The sequence below is a fragment of the Rhinopithecus roxellana genome, chromosome 21, assembly GCF_007565055.1.
Source record: "Rhinopithecus roxellana isolate Shanxi Qingling chromosome 21, ASM756505v1, whole genome shotgun sequence".
In the NCBI taxonomy this organism is placed as follows: domain Eukaryota; kingdom Metazoa; phylum Chordata; class Mammalia; order Primates; family Cercopithecidae; genus Rhinopithecus; species Rhinopithecus roxellana.
Window position 1 is genome coordinate 46,859,523 of NC_044569.1, and position 23,942 is coordinate 46,883,464.

The window sequence follows — 23,942 nt, forward strand, 5'->3', positions numbered from 1 at the left end:
AGGGTTTAGCCACATTGCCCAGGCTGGTCTCGAACTCCTGGCCTCAAGCAATCCATCCACCTCGGCCTCCCTAAGTGTTGGGATTACAGGTGTGAGCCACTGCTCCCGGCCAAGATGGAGTCTTGCCATATCGCTACGGACTTAAACCCCTGGGCTCAAGTGATCTGCCCACCTCAGCCTCCTGAGTAGCTGGGACTACAGGCACACACCACTGCACTCATCTCTAGGTGGGCATTTCTAAGGATGTGGCGGTGACTAAGACATAATCTCTATCTTCAGGGGCTTCATGCATTAGAGATACTCGTCTAAGCCATTCTAGTCCTAGAGCCATTCTAGTCCTAGTCTCTTGCACAAGTTTGGGTACATATTAAATGTCTAATGCTTATTTGGCATTTTCTGGGGGCAGAGTCTACAGTAAGACAGACCATTCTAGAGACTACATCAGGATGATCATATCTTAAGTAACCAGACCTATCTTGATCATTGCTTTTTTCTTTTCTTTTTTTTTGAGAGAGGGTCTTGCTCTGTTGCTCAGGCTGGAGTACGATAGCATGATCATGGCTTACTGCAGCCTCAACTTCCCCAGGCTCCCACCTTGGCCTCCTGAGAAGGTGGGACCACAGGCACACCACCATGCCTGGCTAAGTTTTGTATTTTTTGTAATGATGGGGTTTCACCATGTTGCACAGGCTGGTCTGCAACTCCTGGGCTCAAGCAATCCGCCTGCCTTGGCCTCCGAGTGCTGGGATTACAGGCACGAACCACTGCCCCCAGCCGATCATCACTACTTTGGAGTCTCCACAACTAGCCAGGAGTCAAAAATTTTGGCCAGAGAAGCCCCAGAACCCAGAGGAATCGAACAGTAAGTACTACAACAGTGTTTCTAAATATGTGTGCTGTAAAGCTCCCCAGGTTCCTGAGATGTTAATTGGTAGTACCTGGTGAAATAGGACTGAGAAAGGAGTTCAATAGAGCTGACAGGCCTCTAGGACTGCAGGATTTCTCAACACCTTTAAGCAATGTGCTATGCCCCTTATATATGTTGTCTTGTTTAACAATCTATGACATGGGTCTTACTGTTTTTCCCATTTTTGAAATGAACAAGCTGAAGAAACTCGGAGAGTGAGTTACCTGCTCCAGACCACACAGAGGTACCACCATAAGCCACAGAACGGGACTGTAGGATCAGGTCTTTCTGGCATCCCACACTGGTTTATGATCATTTGAAGCAATACTGTTTTTAATATGTTGACAGGCACTACACCACTCCTAGAAGGACAGACAGCAATAAAGTGTTTCCCAAACTGATTTGACTGAGGAGCCCCTCTGAGTGAATCAGCACTCAAGACCAGCTTTCCATGGAGCATGTTTTAAGAAACATTGTAGGGCAAATAATGTTTATTAATAGGGACACATAAATGAAACCTGTTTAATAGATAAGCATTTTTTACCTCTAGGTTCATAAGCTTCACTTGATGGCTCATTTCTTTTGAATGCTATTTGGTATGACATTGCAATTCTAACATATTCACTCTTTTGGATTTGACTTACCTAGTAATTTGACTCATTATGTCACTAATTTTGGTAAACTATATTCACATCAAGAGTATAAACTTTAACTTGCTGTGTATCTCAATGGGTCTGCAATTTGCATTTCGGGGTGAGATGATTCTTTATTGTACATTACTGACCAAAACTTTGCAGGACATCTAGTATCCCTGATCCCTGCTGACTAAATATCAGTAGCCGTAGTACCACCATTACCACCACTACCACTACCACCACCACCACCACCACCACCACCCACCCCCACCATACTCAGTCACTGTGACAAGAAAACATCCCCATAATTTCAAACCTGCTTCCAGAGGAGCAGTGTCACCCAAGCTGAGAACTATGGTTTAAGAGTCAAATAGAAAGTTCAATAACATGTTAAAACAAACACCTAGCCAAACCCTGCATTCAGTATTCCAGCAAAGCTATGGTCATGCTATCGTCAATCCTGCGTGTCCAGCGTTTCATGACATTTCTCCTTATTCTGTTAGTAACACAAACAGATTCAATACAAACTGCCAAAATACCATTTTTAGCCACGAGGGCTGAGTCCTGTGCTCTTTGCCAATAGCAGCAATAAAGCTGGGCAGAAGCTAAACCTAGGACTGCATGGAATATTGGCTACCTGTGGTAGTAGCACAAAATGAGACGTATACGTGAATAGTCTATCATTTTGTCAAATCTGGACTTTAAAAAGGATGCTGGGTTTTTTTTTCTCTTAAAAAGATTTATTATCAAAAAGCTTGCTCCCTTTAAATACTGAGCCAATTCATCAATGCAGCTCCATTCTTTTTAGGATTATTAAGGCCCAAATAATCCCAGACTAAAACAAGAAATAAAAAACTGGACTGTAGGTTCAGTAACATATTCACAGACATGTCAGTATGCACCCAGGAACACTGGTTTCATTTCTTGATTGGAATGCTTATCACCATAAAATCTTCTGCTAGAGTCACTTCTTGGAGATCTAACACTGATTCAGCTTGCTTTTTTAGTTCTGCAATGCCATCTGTTTCTCCTTCTCTGGCCAAGGCAACTGGTTTGTACCTCTGACTGAAGTGAGTCAGAACCAGCCTCTTTGCACGGCACAACTTTGCAAATGTCGCTGCCATCTGTGGTGTGCTGTGGCCGTGCTCCTTTGCTTTGTCCATCTGGGCATCATCCAGGGTCGCTTCGTGGATCAACAGGTCTGCTTCAAAGCACAGCTTTACTCCTCCATCACCCACAACCCCAGAGCAGTCACCCAATATGCAGATTTTTCTTCCAACAATAGGCTTTTTTAAGACATCTTGGGGAGAAATTGTAACCCCATTTTCCAGAACAACAGAAATTCCATTTTTCAGCTTCCCATAGGCAGGACCTGGTGGAACACCTAATGATGAAGGCAGATAACATTACATCATAGGAATGGAATTTATGACTTTTCAAGAGTCTATTTTAACAGCATAGCAAATAGCTAATGGAAAAGGCATCCATAATTGTTATAAATGTTTTACTACTTGTGGAAAACTGGGATTATTTATACATTTTTAAAGTTTCAGTGTTGATTGATATTAGCAATGCCTTAGTACTTAAAACATTTCCCATGCATACACGTCAGACAAGTTTTTAGTCTCCTAAGTATCACTAGGACCTTATTGTAGTCACTATAACATCCTTGATTCTCTGTTGTGCAAGGAAACAACAGTTTTTGAGAGTGCTTTATTTAATCAGCTCACTTTTGGGTAAAATTTGAGAGTGCATTTAAATAATGATATAATCAGGCTGGGCACAGTGGCTCATGCCTGTAATCCTAGCACTTTGTGAGGCCAAGGCAGGCAGATCACTCGAGCTCAGGAGTTCGAGACCAGCCTGGCCACATGGCGAGACCTTGCCTCTACTAAAAATACAAAAAATTAGCCAGGCGTAGTGGTGCACACCTGTAGTCCCAGCTACATGGGAGGCCAAGGCACGAGAATTGCTTTAACCCAGGGGGCAGAAGTTGCAGTGAGCGAGCTGAGATCACACCACTGACTGCACTCCAGCCTGGACAACAGAGTGAGACTGCCTCAAAAAAAAAAAAAAAAAAAAAAAAACACGATATAATCAACACCTAGTCAAAACAAGTACCTACAAAGTAACTTAATAAAAAAATTGTTAGTGAAGATTGCTTGTATTACAAGATCAAGGGGCATTTTTTTCAGGCAATTGTACATTATTAATCTTCTTGGCAGACAGGGGCAGTTCCACACTTAATCAAAGTGGGCTTAAATCTCATATTAATTTAAAATAAGACCTGATCATCACTATGGACAATACTTACAAACTAGTATAACATGACCACCAATTCCAACACAGATCATGTTTAAAATTTCCAAATATAATAGTATTTCCACAGGCTTTCAGGTAATAAAAGTACCATTAACCTAAGTCACTTTTCCTCATTATCTAGCATTTTGTTTTAGTTGAGGAAGAGATCGCATAAATAAAAAAACAAGCACACACAAAACGCCACCGTGCTTTTTACAGGCACTGCCACACCATGCCCATGACGGCAGTGAGACTGGAGATATAATGTACCTGGACTCTACCTCGCAAGAGGTGCTGAAGATCCCCTCATGCATACTGGCTTAGCATGGAGGAGGTGTGAAGCCTTAGATGGGCCCCAAGCCCACCTCTGCATGCTTGCTTTCCAATGTAATGAATCCTGGTATATCAAACTGGTTGAGGTACAGGGTTTTGAATACCAAATTAATTTAATGAAGGTTAAATTAGTAAGCAAAGTAGATAGAGAAGGAAACTCTGAAAGCACATGGTTGCAGTTGTAAGGTTAAGATCAATGGCAAAAATTCTCAGACCAAAGATGTCATCAAAAACACATATCAAAGGGAAGACGTGAAAAAATAAAGCCTGGACCTAAAGCCACCACCACTACCACCCAAATCACCTTGCCAACCACGATAGTATAAGAAAGAATGTGGATCCAGGGAGCTGAAGACAGGATTCAAATGTATACTTGGCTTTTGCTCTAAATAGCATTTTATGGTCCCATGGATTTTCCTTAATAAGCAAACTTTGGGCAAAGGGACTAAGTGGAGAAAATGTCAGTTTTAGGCCTGGGATAGAGGAGTGGAAGTTTACTATGACAGTTTTTTTGTTTTTTTTTTTTGAGACAGAGTCTCACTTTGTCACCCAAGCTGGAGTATAGTAGCGCCATATTGGCTCACTGTAGCCTTGACTTCCCGGGTTCAAGTGATCCTCCTGCTTCAGCCCCCTAAGTAGCTGGGACTACAGGCGCATGCCACCACACCCAGTTAATTTTTGTATTTTTAGTAGAGATGGGGTTTCGTCATGTTGCCAAGGCTGGTCTTGAACTCCTGAACTCAAGTGATCCGCCCGCCTCAGCCTCCCAAAGTGCTAGGATTACAGGCGTGAGCCACCACTCCTGGCCTTACTGTGACACTTCTTACAGCTTCAGTTAACAGGAGCCCTATTGATGAGAAGGGGGGAAAAAACAAAAAAACAAAAAAAACACTTACCAAGGTCTTTTAGTTTCTGTGCATTGAGTTTACCTGGGCGTTTCTTTTCCACGACTGAAAACCCAAATGAGGGAATTCTGTGAAAGAGGCGAAATGCTTTTACAACAAACTGTTCATCATCAAACAGAAGGTACGAGTTTTCTTCTGAGTCTAATAGGATAGTTCTTCCTTGTTCCTCTTTGGGAGGACTGCCTGCTCTATTCACATGTGCAAATTCTTTTAATTCTTCTGCAAGACATTGATCCGCTGTAGGAACCAGTTCATGAACCACATAATGGAAGACCAGCTCCGTGTGAGAGAGTTCCATGGTTCGCCAGATAAAGTCCCGAAGCCCTACAGGGCCATAGATTTCAATAGGCTGTTTGGACACCATGGAGCCACTCTGCAGGCTGATTGTGCAGAGGAGCCCAGGAAGGCCAAAGAAATGGTCTCCATGAAGATGTGTGATGAAGATCTTGGTAATTCTCCCTTTTGATGGAGATAGAGAAATACATTTGGAAATTTTTCATTAACTAAAAACCCATACAAAGCTATTTGAAACAAGCCTAACACTTTCCATTAAAAATAGTAAATTGAATTTAAAAGTTCTACTTACCATCATAAAATTATTCATTTACATTTTGCTACATGATTCCAAAAACAAGAAAGACAGGCTTTATTTCATCAGATGGTGTTTTGTTTGTTTGTTTGTTTTGTTTGTTTTTAATAGTTTTTTTAAAGAGACTCTGTCATCCAGGCTGGAGTGCAGTGGTGTGATCATAGCTCACTACAGCTTGACCTCCCAGGCTCAAGTGATCCTACTGCCTCAGCCTCCCAAGTAGCTAGGACTACAGGAGCCTACCACTATGTCTGGCTTTTTCTTTTTTTTTAATTTTGTAGGGATGGGGTCTTGCTATGTTGCCCAGGCTGATCTCAAACTCCTGGCCTTAAGCAATTCTCCCACCTTGGCCTCCCAAAGTGCTGGGATTACTGTGCCTACCCCCGCTAGATGGTTTCAGTAAGATATAACATTTTTCATAAAACATCTTCATATTACATAGTTTTACAGCTCTCAGAGTATTTTCATACATTTTCTGCCACATAAAAAAACAAGTAAAATATATGTGTACCAAAATAATTCACTTAACTATTGAGTAGATAGGCCTCAAGTATCAAAAACATCTAGCAATTACATTGCTCCCTACTGCTCCCTCTGAGAAAAGCAAACATGTATTCCAGGAAAACAAAATGTTCCACTGGCTCCAACTGACTGGACCAGTGCCTGAACCCAAAATTGCCTTTTAAGGACTCCCTATGCTGGACAGGGATTAATCAATCAGGTCACAGCCTGCTTGTCTGGGTGAGGCTGAAGAAGATGGAGAAAAAGGAAGGAGGGTGAGGAACGGAGGGGAAAAGGAGGAGGGAGAATGGAGGTAGGAGAGGAACAAGGTGAGGAACTGAGAAGGAAGATGGGCAATAGATGCCAGAATGCAGGAGGGCCGATTATGTAAGGGTACTTGGGTCCATTCTTCCTTTCAGTCTGAACTAACACAACAGTTTTTTCAGTGCATATGGGCTTAGGTTATAACTTGGTTTAGCCAATGGTAAACTGAATTTATTGCTGGAATGTGGCAGGATGCCACATCAGCATTTTCTGAGATGCACCACATGGCATTTCAAAAGTAACAACCACAATTAACACATTTCTAGTACAAAAGAGGCTTCTGGTCCTTTGCTCAAGGCCCACCTATTTTAAATATTTGATGCTATAAAAGTACAGAAACAGTTTACTGATACCATAAAAGAACAGGAATAGTTTACTATAATGTGATTTGTTCCATAATATCAAGTGTTCTCCAAGGAAGTCTTCCCAGAATTACAACATCAAGCTCAGGCCCCAGCAACAGAAAGAACAATCGATTGGCACAGGCTGATTGTGGAACTTGTGAATCCCCAGGAGGCACTCTAGAAGTTTCCTCAATATGCTCTTTTTGTTTTTTTTACTGCCTGAATCCCTCATTTCCCCCGTCTCCCTGTCCAGATTGCCAAGCCACCTCCATGCGTTGCCTGAGGACTCTGCAGACAAAATAACTACAGCAATAGGGCCAGGCACGGTGGCTCATGCCTGTAATCACACTTTGGGAGGCCAAGGCGGGCGGATCACCTGAGGTCGGGAGTTTGATCAGGCAGATCAGCCTGAGCAACATGGAGAAACCCTGTCTCTACTAAAAATACACAATTAGCTGGGTGTGATGGCGCATGCCTGTAATCCCAGCTACTCGGGTGGCTGAGGCAGGAGAATCGCTTGAACCCAGGAGGTGGAGGTTGTGGTGAGCCGAGATCACGCCATTGCACTCCAGCCTAGGCAAAAAGAGCTAAACTCCATCTCAAAAAAAAAAAAAGAACTACAGCAGTCACTGAGTCCAGATCCCCCAGTGGCCTAAAAACTGCCAGCATCTGACTTTCTGGGCCCTTTCCCTATCTACTCTAAAACAAAGCCAAACTGAACACCAAAACAACCTGTGAACCCAAAGTGAGGCAAATTAAGTAAAAAACTGCTTCTTACAGTTATCATAGTTTCAGGGAGACAAACACTTCATTTTTCAAGAAACCTGATTTCAAAGGGAGAAGGAATGGCAACCACAATTATCAAAGGTATGAGGAAGCTCTCAAATGAAGACACAAAAATGCCTGAGTTCCCTTTCCCTTGGAAACAAGGAAGTTATGGGGGAATATGTCATCCACAGAGGAGTGGAATACTGAGCATTCTCTAAAAATGAAGACAAAGGTATATTTACTGGATTTGGAAAAGCTGCAATATATGGTTTGTATACATTGTTCAGTTGAAAAAAAAAAGGTTATGCCAAGAGCAGTATAATTCTATGTATGCAGAACTATACACACACTCACACACACACTCTGTACTGTCACCATATCTATAATACATAGAAAATTCACCTATGAGGGGGGACTCGGACTTTTCTTATTTACACTTTTCTGTTTTCTTTGAGTTTTTACAATAAGCATTTATACTTTTTATATCATTTAAAAAATCATGCTCTTACAATACTTTTTCTTTTTCTTTTTTTTTTTTTTTTTGAGACAGAGTCTTGCTCTGTCACCCAGGCAGGAGTGCAGTAGCTTGATCTCTACTCACTGCAACCTCCAACTCCCAGGCTCAAGTGATTCTCCTGCCTCAGCCTCCTGAGTAGCTGGGATTACAGGCGTCCGCCACCATGCCCAGCTAATTTTTGTATTTTTAGTAGAGACAGTGTTTCACCATGTTCGAGGAGGTCACCTCAAACTCCTGACCTCAGGTGATCCGCTCTGATCCTCGGCCTCCCAAAGTGCTAGGATTACAGGTGTGAGCCACCACACCTGGCCTATAATACTTTTAATAATCATTTCATATGTGCACATGAGTATAGGGTATAGAATAATATACATGGAAGACTTGGAGGAGTGGGAGGGTGGCTGGAGGATGAGGGATGATTAGTTACCTGATGGGTGCAATGTACATTATTTGGTGATGGGTACACTAAATCCCAGACTTCATCACTATGTAATATATCCATGTAACAAAACTGCAATTGTATTCACAATTTATTATCCCTGGAGGTAGTACAAGCTGAAAGGGTTTCAACCTATTATGGACCTAATGATAGGTCCATAATAGGTTATGGAGAGAAATTAGTATGTACTGAGGGTGCTTCATTTCAGTTTGAGACTGGGGGCATCTGAAGTACTAGAGAGTCACAGTTAATGCTCTGGGATTACTATCTCACCTTCCTCTCTAAGGCCAGAAATTTTTCTTTTTTTTTCTTTTGAGATGGAGTCTCGCTCTGTCGCCCAGGCTGGAGTGCAGTGGCGTCATCTCGGCTCACCGCAACTTCTGCCTCCCAGGTTCAAGCAATTCTCCTGCCTCAGCCTCCCAAGTAGCTGGGATTACAGGCACCTGCCACCACACCCTGCTAATTTTTGTATTTTCAGTAGAGATGGGGTTTCACCTTGTTGGCCAGGCTAGTCTCAAACTCCTGACCTTGCTCGTGATCCACCTGCTTTGGCCTCCCAAAGTGCTGGGATTAGAGGTGTGGCCCACCACTCCTGGCCTCAGAAATTTTTTTTTCTAAGCCTATAGAAATGTAGTAAACTAAAGGCTCCTTTGGGCTTTTGGGGGTTTTTTTTTTTGTTTGTTTGTTTGTTTGTTTGGGTTTTTTGGCCAGGATTAGATTTACCAACTATATGTATGAATGCATGCATTCATGCTTATTTACTTATTTGTTGAGACAGGGTCTTGCTCTTTCACCAGGCTGGAGTGCAGTGGCTCAATCATGGCTCACTGCAGCTTTGACCTTCTGGGCTCAAAGGATCCTCCCGCCTCGGCCTCCTGCTGGGACCACAGGTGCAAACCACCACACCTGACTTTTTTATTTCTTGTAGAGACAGAGTCTCTTTATGTTGCCCAGGTTGGTCTCAAACTCTTGGCCTCAAGTGATCTTCCTGCCTTGGCCTCCCAAAGTGCTGAGATTACAGGCATGAGCCACTGTCCCCAACTCCAACTGTTTATTTAAATCCTATATAGACTGGGCGCAGTGGCTCACACCTGAATCCTAGCACTTTGGGAGGACATGGTGGGCGGATGGCCTGAGCCCAGGAGTTTGACATTAGCCTGGGCAACATGGCAAAATCCCATCTCTACTAAAAATACAAAAAAAAAAAAAAAAAAAAAAAAAAGCCAAGTGTGGTGGTGTGTGCCTATAATCTCAGCTACTCAGGAGGCTGAGGCATAAGAATCACTTGAACCCAGGAGGCAGAGGTTGTAGTGAGCCAAGATCACACCACTGCACTCCAGCCTGGGTGACAGAGCAAGACTCTGTCTCAAGAAAAAAAAAAAAAAATCATATATAAAGGAACTGTAAAATTGTGGTGGATATTTTAGGTGGTCCCTGTGGCCCCTACCCCTTGGTGTTCACATCCTATAATCCCCTCTCCTTCAGTGTGGCCAGGACTTGTGACTTGTTTCTAACCAGTAGAATATGGCACAAGAATGCTATGTGATTACATTATGGGACATAAGAATCCATCTTGCTAGCAGACTTACTCTAGAGTCTCCTTCTCCCATGCTGGCTATGAAGAAGCAAGCTACCATGAAGCAGAAACCCACAATGCAGAGAACTCAAGGAGCGCAGGGCAGACTGTCCTACCACTGTATGGGTTCTGCCAACAACCTGAAAGAGCTGAGAAATCTTCCCCAGCTGGGCCTCTGATGAAATTGCCAACCGCAGCCAACACCTAGACTGCAGTCTACTGAGACCCTGAGGCAGAAAACCTAGCTAAGCCAGGCCCAAACTCCCTAACCCACAGTAACTAGGAGATAATAAATGCAAATAAGCCACTAAATTTATAATCTGTTATGCATTATTAGATAGTATCAGATAACTAACACACGTATTAAATAAAAAGATGTATTCCCACAGCCAAACCTCTGGTACTCACTGTTAACAATTTCTTGTTTCTATTTTTGTACACCTTGCCACCTCAACTCCTACTGTCTGAAATGTTATCAAGTCTCTACTCTGACCTGTGCCTGCCCGGAGGGCTCTCATGAAGGTTCTCATGAAAGGAAAATTGTACGATCCAAGTAAAGCAAAGAATAGCACCTAACTGATCTCAAAGTTTCAACACAAGACAGTATATAATTAGGGTTCAGCTGTACATACCTGAAGGCCACATGTCCCAAACAATATGCATTAGCTCCTTCCTCCAACAACTCTTTTCCTGACTTCTTCTCTAAGTCCAGGACATCACCATCAGTAACTTGTATTAATTCTTCACTTCCTCACACACTAGACATTCAGTGACCACCTCCTCTTGGCTCTACAAATACCTCTTAAATTGAATCTCTCATCTCCATCTCTATACTTCAACATCCTCATTCTCTCTCTCACACACACATACACAGTGATGATATGGTTTGGCTGTGTCCCCGCCCAAATCTCATCTTGAATTGTAGCTCCCATAGTCTCCCACATCATGGGAGGGACCTGGTGGGAAATAAATGAATCATGGGGGCAGGTTTTCTCATGCTGTTCTCACAACAGTGAATCAGTCTCATGAGGTCTGATGGTTTGATAAAGCGCAGTTCCCCTGCACATGCTCGCTTGCCTGCCACCATGTAAGACATACCTTTGATCTGCCTTTGCCTTCCACCATGATTGTGAGGCCTCCCCAGCTATGTGGAACTGTGAGTCCATTAAACCTCTTTTTTTTTTTATTAATAAATTACTCAGTCTTGGGTATTTCTTCATAGCAGGATGAAAATGGCCTGATACAGTAAATTGGTATTGGTAGAGTGGGATAATGCTATAAAGATACCTGGAAATGTGGAAATGACTTTGGAACTGGGTAGCAGGCAGAGGTTGGAACAGTTTGGAGTGCTCAGAAGGAGACAGGAAAATGTGGGAAGGTTTAGAACTTCCTAGAGACTTGGGAGGGCTTAGAAGACAGGAAGACGTGGAAGTTTGGAATTTCCTGTTGAATGGTTTTGACCAAAAAGCCCAGACTGAGGTGGTCTCAGATGGAGATGAGGAACTCATTGGGAACTGAAGCAAAGAGGATTTTTGCTATGCTTTAGCAAAGAGGGCAGCATTGTGCCACTGCCCTAGCGATCTGTGGAACTTTGAACTTGAAAGAGATGATTTAGGGTATCTGGCAGAAGAAATTTCTAAGCAGCAAAGCATTCAAGAAGTGACTTGGGTGCTCTTAAAAGCATTCACTTTTATGTGTTCACAAAGATACGGTTTGGAATTGGAACTTATGTTTAAAGGGAAGCAGAGCATAAAAGTTCAGAAAATTTGTATCCTGACGATGTGATAGAAAAGAAAATCCCATTTTCTGATGAGAAATTCAAGCTGGCTGCAGAAATTTGTGTAAGTAATGAGGAGCCAAATGTTAATCACCAAGACAATGGGGAAAATGTTGCCAGGGCATGTCAGAGGTCTTCCCAGCAGCCCCTCCCATCACATGCCCAGATGCCTAGAAGGAAAAATGGTTTCCTGGCCTGGGCCCAGGGCCTTGCTGCTTTGTGCAGTCTCGGGACTTGGTGCCCTGCGTACCAGTGTGGCTTAAAGGGGCCAAGGTATAGCTCAGGCTGTTGCTTCAGAGAGTGCAAACCCTAAGCCTCGGCAGCTTAGATGTGGTGTTGGGCCAGTGGAAGGACAGATGTCAAGAATTGAGGTTTGGGAACCTCCTTCTAGATTTCAGCGGATGTATGGAAAAACCTGGATGTCCAGGCAGAAGTCTTCTGCAGGGGTGCAGCCCTCATGAAGAACCTCTACTAGGGCAGTGTGGAAGGGAAATATGGGGTGTGAGACCCCACACATAGCCACTGGGACACTGCTTAGTAGAGCTGTGAGAAGAGGGCTACCATCCTCTAGAACCCAGAATAGCAGATATATTGACAGCTTGCACTGTGTGCATGGAAAAGCTGTAGACACTCAACGCCAACCCATGAAAACAGCCAGGAAGTGGGCTGCACCCTGTAAAGCCACAGGAGTGGAACTGTCCAATATAATGGGAACCTACCCCTTGCATCAGCATGCCCTGGATGTGAGACATGAAGTCAAAGGAGATCAGAGCTTTAAGATTTGACTGTCCTATTGGATTTTGGACTTGCATGGGGCCTGTAGCCCCTTTATTTTGGCCAATTTCTCTCATTTTGAATGGGTATATTTACCCAATGCCTGTACACCCACTGTATCTAAGAAGTAACTGACTTCTTTTGATTTTACAGGTTCATAGGTGGAAGGGATTTGCCTTGTTTCAGATGAGACTTTGGACTGTGGACTTTTGAAATAATGCTGAAATGAGTTAAGACTTTGGGGGACTATTGGGAAGGCATGATTGGTTTTGAAATGTGAGGACATAAGGTTAAAGAGGGGCCAGGGGTGGAATGATATGGTTTACCTATGTCCCACCGAAATCTCACCTTGAATTGTAGCTCCCATAGTCCCTACATGTCATGGGAGGGAACTGGTGGGAAGTAATTGAATCATGGGGGGCAGGTTCTCTCATGCTGTTTTCATGATAGTGAGTAAGTCTCATGAGATCTGATGAGTTGATAAAGGGTGGTTCCCCTGCACATGCTCTCTTGCCTTCCACCATGTAAGACATGCCTTTGCTCTGCCTTTGCCTTCCACCATGATTGTGAGGCCTCCCCAGTCATGTGGAACTGCGAGTCCATTAAACCTCTTTTTTTGTTGTTGTTTTAATAAATTACCCAGTCTTCGGTATTTCTTCATAGCGGTATAAAAATAAACTAATACAAGTGAATTGCAACTGCCTTGGAACTGGTCTCCCTGATGCTATTCTCTCTCTCCCAATACATGTGCCATCAGAAAACTCTGTCCTAAAACACAAACAAGATCGCATTATTCTCCCCTTAAAAACATGAATGGTTCCTCTTTCCCAGTAAAATAATAAAGTCTAAATATCTTACTATGCTGTAGAGGACTTCACAGTCAGCCCTCACCTTTTCAGCATTCTTAGTTCCATCTAGCCTAGCTAAGTACTCAATGCTCCCCAACATGCCAGTTGTTTCCTGGAAACTTCCTTACTTGTTGCTTACTTTGTTGTCTGTTCCCTCAATGTCCATCTCTACTTCTCTCTCAGAAAAACTTCTATTTATCTCTTGGATCCCAGCTCAACTGTTAACAATCTCTAGGATGCCTTCTCTTAATGAATGGTTAGTTACTTTCCCCTCCTTTGTGTTCCAAAGTACTTAGAAAATACCTCCATTATTCTGCTTATCAGATTACATGATTGATTACCGTCCGTTTGCATGTCAGTTTCCACCACTAGACCAAGAGATCATTGAACACTAGAAGTATCTTTAGTCACCAAGTGCCAGGTGCTGTGATGAGTTGTAGGAATAATGATTTCAATACTATTTATCAAGACCTAATAAGTGAGAGGCACTATGCTAAGTTGCTTATCCATTCACTAAAGTAAAGTAAGTTCCATGATCATTTACATACTTAGTAAGATGCCTAGCTGAAGACATATAGCTAGGCATCTACTAGGTATATAAATGATCATGGAACCTACTTTACAGTATGGGGAGATAAAGAACCCAGAAACAAACTAAATAACATAATTTCAGACACTGATGATGCAAAGAAGTCAATAAAAATAAGACTGGGGTGAGAGGAACTACTTAATCCAGGAGGATCTGGTAAAGCCTTTGAGAAGATGGCATTTGAGCTAAGATTTAACTGAGAAAGAGGCAACCACACAGAGAATAAATGATTACATGTAATTCTCATAACACCCTTTCTACTTGTAGACTTTTTATCCCCATTTGCAAGATGGGGAAAGTAAAGTCGAAGTTTGCTGATCTGCTAAGGTCACAAGCCCAAGACACAGCCAGGACTAGAACCCAGGTCTGCCTGACTCTGAGCTGAAGCTTTTCACCACTGGACTGCTCTGTCTCCCAGGTGCTGGCCTCTGCTCACTCCATTTCCTCTGGCTGAAATGTCCCTCTTCTCCTCAGCCCTGAAATTCCTCCTCCTCCTCTGACAACTGACAAGTCAACTTCTCTGAGAAGTTTGCCCTGATAACCTCAAGAGGAAAAGAGCATCTCCCTCCTCCAAACATTTCCTACCCTTTGCATCCTCTCAGGAAAACTATCTCCTGGTGGAAGTAAGTATGTACACTGCTTCCTTGCTAAAGTAGTGTCCATCTAATATGCCTGGTACATCCCATGACATTTCCCAAACCCCAAGCCTACATGAACCCTTGCTCTCAACATCCACAGGATAAATGAAAAGCAAGTAAATAAGTAAATGAAGTCCAGTGGATGTGGCCAGATGCCTGCAGGCCTTCCAAGTCTCACCAGGATCTAGCATTGAAGTGGGATGCAACCATCAGGGCTGTTTCCGAACAAAATGTGCAAGGAGAGCCAAGAAAATGAAGCAGGACAACAAAAAAATATTAATGAGATAGCTGAGGGCACACTAACCTGCTTTAAGTTGGCTTTTCATAAGCTGTGTCTGTGTTCCCTCCCCACAGTCAAAGAGCCAGCACTCGCCTTCACACCGAAGGACCACAGCAGAGGCACCCCGGGTTGGAGATGGATATGCTGCACCCGTCCCCAGAAATGTCACATCCATAGACATCTTCCACCCTGCAACAGAAAGATCATCTGGGGATTATTTCATATCACTGCACCAAAAACACATTCCTGTAATATTTATCACTATTATTACTTTTTGGTTATTTAGAAGTCTGGATTCTTGTTCTCTCATAGTATTCCACACATATCCACAGTAAGATTTTAAATAACTTGGCAAAACTACAAGTTAACAAATCTTGTATAATTGTTCACACACCCAAACAAACAAAAATAACCAAACCTAGGCAATTAAAAACTATAGTTGAATTTTAACTATATGATGTTCTCAAAAAGGCAAAACTATGGAGACAGTAAAAAGAACAGCCCTTGCTAGTGATACAGGGGGAGGGAAGGAGGAATGAACAGGTGGAGCACAGGGGATGTTTAGGGCAGTGAAACGATTCTGTATGATATAGTAAGACAGACATACGTCATTATACATTGGTCAATTGTATACAGAATGAACAACACTAGAGTGAATGAGTTCAATATAAACTTTAGTTGACAGTGTATCAATATTGGCTCATCAACTGTAACATGTAGCACATTTTTCTTTTTTTTTTTTCATGAGCCCTTAAGCTTCTGAACATGTACCACATTAATGCAAGATGTTAATACAAGGGAAACTGAGGGGTGAGAGATAAGAGAGTATATGGGAACTCTCTGTACTCTCTACTTATTAACTATAAAATAAAATTCCTTCTAATAAACACTAAACAACAACAACTCTAGTTGAGATACTGGGCAAGAGATGGTATTTAATGATGCCTACCAAATGGTGTCTTTGATGCCCACAATGATCAGCCCTTTCTCTAAACAATCATAACAGTAATGCCCTATGATGCTCTACAGTCATGCTGATATTTCACAATAATGCTGAACAAATGTCTCACTCCCTACGTGACATGGTCCATGACTCACGAGCACTTGGGACTCTGCTATTTTAAGTGATCAGCAATAACCTGTTGAATGTGCAGGTTTATTCCAACTCCTAGCACTATTCCTTTCACTATTTCCAGGCGCATCTGACATCGCTGATATACTTATGAGATGGAAGATGTGTATCAAACAGAATAAATTAGAATGAACTGAAACTTATACATAACCTATTATAGATTATCCACATTGATGTCAGGGAAGAAAACAAGCTTAAGAAAAACTACTATAAGATCATTTGACCAACAGCTGGATATATAAGATACAAAAACTTCAATAACTCTTCTCAGTCTTAGCAATAACAAGATAAAAACAGAAATGGCGGGGGGGGGGGGGGGGAGGAACCCATTCCAAGAGCAAAAACAAAATTACCAGAAATAAAGTTAGCAGGAACAGTACCCAAAAGATTCACACAAATAAGAGATACACATTACGTCCTTGATAGGATGACTTGAAATCACAGAGACGTTCATCTTTCCTAAGCTAATGTAGATATATTTGGTGCAAATTCTATCAGATTTCCAGTGGGATTTATTTTGGAACAGAAACAATCCAAAAATCATACGGAAGAAAAAATAAATGTCTGAGAAGGGGCAAGAAAATTCCAAAAAGCAGTGAGTAGTGACCTGCCTTTCTAGGTGTTAACATTTACTACAGCCATCTGACATAATTAAAACAGAATAGGCCGGGTACGGTGGCTCATGCCTGTAATCCCAGCACTTTGGGAGGCTGAGGTGGGTGGATCACCTTAGGTCAGGAGTTTGAGACCAGCCTGGCCAAGACAGTGAAACCCTGTCTCTACTAAAAATACAAAAATTAGTTGGGCATGCTGGTGCACACCTGTAATCCCATCTACTCAGGAGGCTGAGGCAGGAGAATCACTTGAATCTGGGAGGCAGCAGTTGTAGTGAGTCAAGATTGTGCAATTGCACTCTAGCCTGGGTGACAGAGTGAGACTCTGTCTCAATAAATAAATAAATAAATAAATAAATAAATAAATAAATAAATAAAACAGAATAATATTGGCACAAAAATAGAGATAAAAGGGAAGGGAAAGTTCAGAAATAAACCAACTACTGGCCGGGCGCGGTGGCTGAAGCCTGTAATCCCAGCACTTTGGGAGGCCGAGACGGGCAGATCACTAGGTCAGGAGATCGAGACCATCCTGGCTAACATGGTGAAACCCCGTCTCTACTAAAAAAATACAAAAAACTAGCCAGGTGAGGTGGCGGGCGCCTGTAGTCCCAGCTACTTGGGAGGTTGAGACAGGAGAATGGCCTAAACCCGGGAGGCGGAGCTTGCAGTGAGCTGAGATCTGGCCACTGCACTCCAGCCTGGGCGACAGAGCAAGACTCCATCTCAAAAAAAAAAAAAAAGAAAAAAAAAGAAATAAACCAACTACCTATTGGAATCAATACAGTATACAACAAAGGTGTAAAAAGTGTGGTTTCTTTAATGAATGGCACTGACATAATTGGCTGTTCTAGCAGAAAAAAGCAAAGCAAGATGCTCACTTTGCATTGTATATAAAAATACATTTCACATAGTTAAGAAATTTCAATGTAAAAAATCCAATAACATGTTCAAAAGAATTAGGATAATGTTTACACCTTTAACTGTGGAGATGGGAAGCCCTTATTGGCAAGACATAAAATCCAGAAATTTTTAAAACAGACATTTTAACTAAATAAAATCTTTTATACATATCAAGACTCAAAAAGTCAAAGGACAAGGAAAAAAACCCTGAAAAAAATAGTTTGGACCCCCTTATGAGAGGGGGTTAATGCTCCTAAAAAAAAGTTTATGCAAATGCATTCAAAATACAAAAATACTGGTGCAACAGAAAAACAGGCAAAGGATATATACACACACACATATATATATGAATCACAGAAGAAATCCAAATGGCCTATAAGCATGAAAAAGGTTCAAACAACTATCATGTATCAATTTAAAAAATTAACATTAATAAATAAAAGATAAGGGTTCAGTCTTTTTTTTTTTTTTTTTTTTTTTTTTGAGACGGAGTCTGGCTCTGTCACCCAGGCTGGAGTGCAGTGGCCGGATCTCAGCTCACTGCAAGCTCCGCCTCCCGGGTTCCCACCATTCTCTTGCCTCAGCCTCCTGAGTAGCTGGGACTACAGGCGCTCGCCACCTCGCCCGGCTAGTTTTTTGTATTTTTTTAGTAGAGACGGGGTTTCACCGTGTTAGCCAGGATGGTTTCGATCTCCTGACCTCGTGATCCACCCGTCTCGGCCTCCCAAAGTGCTGGGATTACAGGCTTGAGTCACCGCGCCCGGCCGGGTTCAGTCTTCAGGTAGTTAGTGGAATGCAAAATAAAGAAAAAAGAGGCTGGGTGCAGTAGCTCATGCCTGTAATCCCAGCATTTTGGGAGGCTGGGGTGAGAGGATCGCTTGAGCCCAGGAGTTTGAGACCAGCCTAGGCAACATAGTGAGACCCTGTCTCTACAAAAAAATTAAAAACAAGTATCAACTGGACATGGAGGCATGTGCTTGTAGTCCCAGCTTGCCAGGAGGCCGAGGCACGAGGATCATTGGAACCTGGAAGGTTAAGGCTGCAGTGAGCAGTGATCTCACTGCTGCACTCAAGCCTGGGTGACAGAACAAGACAGAACAAGAACACTCTCACAATAAACAAACAAAAAAAGCGACCATTTACCACACATCAGCTGGCAGGCAAGTATCAATGGAGCAATGCTAGCCAGTGCTAACCAGGATGAGGGTAAATGGGTACTGTCACAAACTAATGGTGACAAAGTTATGAATTGCGATTATGCTTTGGGAGAATAATTTGGCAATATATATTACCAGTAATAATGATGCTGTTGATAATTATATGCTTTCACCCAGCAATTCCCATTTTTCGGAATCTACCCAAATAATAAAGATCTATGTACAATGACGTGTATTGTGGTGGTCTCAAGTTGGCTAAAATATGGAAGCAATCTAAATATGTCAATAGGAAAATGGCTGAATATTTTATTGTACATTTGTATTATTGTTTATTCTATCAACTATTTATTCTGCAGCTAATAGTCTTCTGTAACTACTGTCATGGAGGGATGACAGAGAAAAGTTACAGACGGCTATGGCATGATCTCATTTTTATAACAATACCCCAAACCCCTACATTTACGTAAGACAGAGGAAGTCTGATGTGGGAGAGGATACACACCATCCTGTTAATATGGGTTATCTCAGGGGTGATTAAAGTGATGGGTTGGGGGCTGCATGGGGGATTAACTTTTCTTTTAAATTTTTGGATTATGTTTTAATGAGTGGCATTTTATTTAATTTTTTTTTAATTTATATTTACTTAACGCAGAATTTTTTTTTTTTTGGGGGGGGGGAAATGTGTCATATGCCCAAACATGGTTCTCTAACTACACACCACCTAGTCTTCCCTTCCATTTTGGGAAACAGCTCCTCCCCATACTTCCTGCCCCCAACCCTCATACATAAGGTGGTGCATCTCTACCTTAAGCATAGCCTTGAGGTTATTGCTAATATCCCTTCCATGTGTTACTCTACATTTTCACCTCCAAGATCAAGTCTTCCTCTAATAATAAAGGAGCTTTATTTGCAGAGGCTTCCTTATTGATTTGCAAGATAGGTAAGAATAAATAGAATGCAGAAAGTTAACATTTGTAAAGGCAAATGAACTGCAGAAGGAATAACAGAATATAATCACTTTGTCATCCCTAACAAATAATGGATTTAGATCAGTAGTACATAACCCCGGGGGCATATTAGAATCACCTGGAGAGCTTTTAAAACATATCAGTGAAGGTATGGTGGCTCATGCTTGTAAACTCAGCATTTTGGCAGGGTGGCTTGAGGCCAGGAGTTCAAGACCAGCCTGGGAAACACAGCAAGACTGTCTCTATAAAAAATTAGCCGGGCATGGTGGCATACACCTGTAGTCCCAAACGAAACAAAAAACCACATCAATAATTGGGCTCCCATCCCAGAACATTTAAATAGGAAATTCTGCAAGTGAGACATGTTTCAGTATTAACAAATAAAAAAAATAAAAAGCCTTCTCCTGTGATCCTAACATGGAGTCAGATTTGAGAACCACTTAGTGAAAAGGCTAACAGAGAACTGCAATGGATGGATCAGGTTGATCTAAACTCACCAACTAATTAATCTTTTTAAAAGTTTTATTCTGAAAAACTTTAGACACATATAGAAGTAGAAATTAGCATAATGCAATGCCACACACCCATCATCGAACTTCAACAATTGTTAACTCATGGGCAATCATGTTTCATCTATACACACCAACCCCATTACTCCAAGAATACTTGATAAGACAAACGTGTGCTGTCTGATGGAAGCACCCCATTAGGCAGCACGCAGTCTAGCTGTCTCTCTTTCTGATGTTAACAGCCACTAGTGATCATTGCCAGAATCCATTATTTCATTAGGGGTTGCCAAAAGGTGATATTCTCTCATTTCTTTTGCATGTATTTGCTGGCATTCCCTGGTCAATTGTTACCCTATGATGCTAAAAGGTCCACAAAGAGGCAAGATGCTATCTAACTCCTGGCGTGATACAATGTGAAAAACACAGTAAGCCCCCATTAAGCTCTCTTGCCAAAAAATAGAACCTGACCTGAACAAGGCTACAGGTCTAAATACCTGCTTATTAAAGGAGATGGAAAAAGCAAAATCCTGGATGTAGAAAACGTGAACCGTACAAATGACTTGCTCTTCAAGTAAAATACAGGGAACAAAATAGAGACAGAGGGGAAAAGATTAAGAGAGATCTAACAGACATCAACCAAATGGAACGTGTGTAGTTTGTTTGGATACTGCTGTGGACAAACCAGGGAAGAGGAGAAAGACAACTAGGAAAATGTAAATGCTGACTGGACAGTAGAGGGTAAAATGAGGTGCTAATTACACTAATAATGGCTTTATGTTTTAAAAGGTGTTATTGTGTTTTATAAACATGAACAACATAACAGATGGAATGGTACATTTCAGATTTGCTTTCAAATACTACAGTGGGGGAGAGGGTAACATGAAACAGGATTGATCATGAATTGGAAGTTCAGTATACTATTAAATTTTCATATATGACTTGAATGTTTCCATAATAATTTAAAAACAAATATAATGAAAACCCTCCAAACAGCTCGGGAAATAATTAGAAATTATTTCATCAATGGTGCATGTTTTGGGACATGCACCATTCTAGGCACTAGGAATTAAATGCGAGCAAACCAGATTAGGTCCCTGTCTTCTTGGAAAAAAAACAAAAACAAAAACCCAGCTGCTTGCTTTCTCAAGACTGTGATCCACATTCGGCGAAGTGCACATTCCAGTCGTGATCACAGTACTGTCATTTCACTCTGGGCCTGTGGATCTCGGTCCTGGCCACAGATCACAATTCCCCGGTGATGATGGGGCATCAGCATTTGGAGGCTTCCCAAGCGATTCTACTGGCTGCCGGGTTGAGAACCGGAGCTCCTTCGTTTTCAGACAGGCAGTGTCAACCCTGCAATCACCCTGTGGTGTGCACAGGGCAGATACCGCCGTCCTCCATCTTAGAGCTGAAAGAACCGGGGCCGGGAAGCAGAAAGTGAGGCCAAGGTACAGGCAGGGCCAGAGGCCAGATTTCCGCCTCTAGAGAGCTCAGGCTCCCCCATGAGACCGCGTTAGCCTCGAAAAAGGCGGGGTGTGCGGCGGCGCCGGGCGGCCGAGGCTCCGGCCCCGGGCGGTGAACGAGGCAAGTCCTCGCTCCCGGGCGCTCCCCAGGCTTAGGTCCCCGGCGCCAGGCCGGGCTGGTTGAGCCGGCGAGTCCTGAGGAAGCGCGCCCGCCCCCCTCTGGCATGCCCACCGCACTCACCCTCTACCCGAGGCCCGCGCCAGGAGCCGAGGGAGGCGCAGGCCCGCACCCTGGCCCAACCGTCCGCGGGGCTGCAATGCGCCCGGGCGGAAGTGCGCCGCCGGCCGGGTCCCGCGCGGCCGCTCTAGGATGCGAGGGAGGTCCGCGCTCGGTGGCACCCGCCCGGGGCCTGGCTCTGGGCGCGCTTCCGGGCTTCCCCGGGGCCGCGAGGGCAGTGCCTGCGTTTACCTCCTTCCCAGGTCGCTGTGTGTCAGGTGGTGACGGTCGACCTGAGGACCAGAGCGGGCTAAACCAAAAGGGAAAAAGTTACTCTTCTTTTGTTTTCCGTATAATATTTTCCACACAGGAGTGTTCTTCCTGATGTTTTGCTCTTATGTGTCTTTTTTGGTCTTTGGTTGGGATGAATCTTTACGGTCTTTCATCCACTAAGATCCTTTGCCTGACCATTCACCTTCATAAAGCTCCATCCATATTCCATTTTCCTACGCCAGGTTGGAATATTTGCTTAACATCTGAAGCTGATTGTACCGTACTCACTCCAAGCCTTGCAGACGTGTTCTCTTAGGTAGTGGACGCGGGATTGAAAAAGCCCAAGCTGGCCGTATACAGAACGGGCATGTGGCAGTTATAGACCACAGGGAAAAACTCCTTCAGTCTGAATAACAACTTTTAAAAAAGTATTTCAGTCTCCTATGTACTGCCAGATGCACTGATTTCGTGCTCAGTATACTTGAAGTGGTCAAAATATCCAGCAGCTGGCCGGGCGCCGTGGCTCACGCCTATAGTCTCAGCATTTTGGGAGGCCAAGGAGGGCGGATTGCCTGAGCTCAGGAGTTCGAGACCAACCTGGCCAACGTGGCAAAACCACGTCTCTACTAAAAATACAAAACAAGGGAAAAAAAATTATCCGGGCATGGAGGCACACGCCTGTAGTCCCAGCTACGTGGGAGGCTTAGGCATGAGAATCGCTTGAACCTGGGAGGTGGAGGTTGCGGTGAGCCAAGATGGCCTTCCAGCCTGGGCGACAGAGCAAGACTCTGTCTAAAAAAAAAAAAAAAAAAAATCCGGCGGCTTCAAAATAGGAATCGGAGTGGGGTTTTTTGAAACTACCAGGACAGAGAGACCAGCACTTGCTTAAAAATCATTAATTGATCTACTTATTGGACTCTTTTAACCTTTATTCAAATATTAATGGAGCTCTGACTTTGTGGATAGTATTATTTTTGGTGCTAAGAGATTTTTAAAATTTGTCATGGTCCCTGGTTTTGGGGTTGGTTTGTTTTTGAGACAGGGTCTCACTCTATCACCCCCGTTGGAGTGCAGTGACGCGATCTCAGCTTACTGCAACCTCTGACTCCTGTACTCAACCAATCCTCCCATCTCGGCTTCCCAAGTATTAGTAGCTGGGACTACGGGACTATAACCTCCCAAGTAGCTGGCACTACAGGCAAGTCACCACACCCAGCTAATTTTTTTTTTTTTTTTAAGATGGGGTTTCACTATGTTGCCCAGGCTGGTCTCAAACTCCTAAGGTCAAGCGATCCACCCGCCTCAGTGTCCCAAAGTGCTGGGATTACAGGCATTAGCCACCGTGCCCTGCCGGTCCCTGGTTTTAAGGAGCCTATACGCCGGCTGGCAAAAGTTGTGAGGAAACAATCCACTGAAAAGTATATGGAAAAAGGGAGATCACTAGCTAAGAGATCAGTGAGGAAGAGGTAGAATTTGAGCTGGGTCTTGTAGGATAGATGACACTTGAATTAATGTGGAAATGAAAAAAAATAAAATGGACTTGGTCAAGTGGGGTCTAAATTAGCAAAGCATTGAACACTGGAACTTGAACTTACCTATCCTGACACTTGCCTAGCTAAAAGTTCCTTAAGAAGACACATAGCATTCTATAGCTTGGT

The 23,942-nt window shown here is 43.0% G+C and overlaps 1 protein-coding gene across 1 annotated transcript; it reads right to left on the reverse strand.

The window, feature by feature from the left end:
* Positions 1–1,380: 1,380 nt before the first annotated feature.
* Positions 1,381–22,136, reverse strand: ELAC1 (elaC ribonuclease Z 1). Its single transcript, XM_010376784.2, has 4 exons — positions 22,036–22,136; positions 15,070–15,234; positions 5,073–5,540; positions 1,381–2,926 (listed from the first exon to the last, which is right to left on the reverse strand). The coding sequence occupies exons 2-4, from the start codon at positions 15,224–15,226 to the stop codon at positions 2,460–2,462; spliced, it is 1,092 nt and encodes a 363-aa protein (XP_010375086.1). The 5' UTR covers positions 15,227–15,234; positions 22,036–22,136; the 3' UTR covers positions 1,381–2,459.
* Between the last annotated feature and the right edge of the window lie 1,806 nt (positions 22,137–23,942).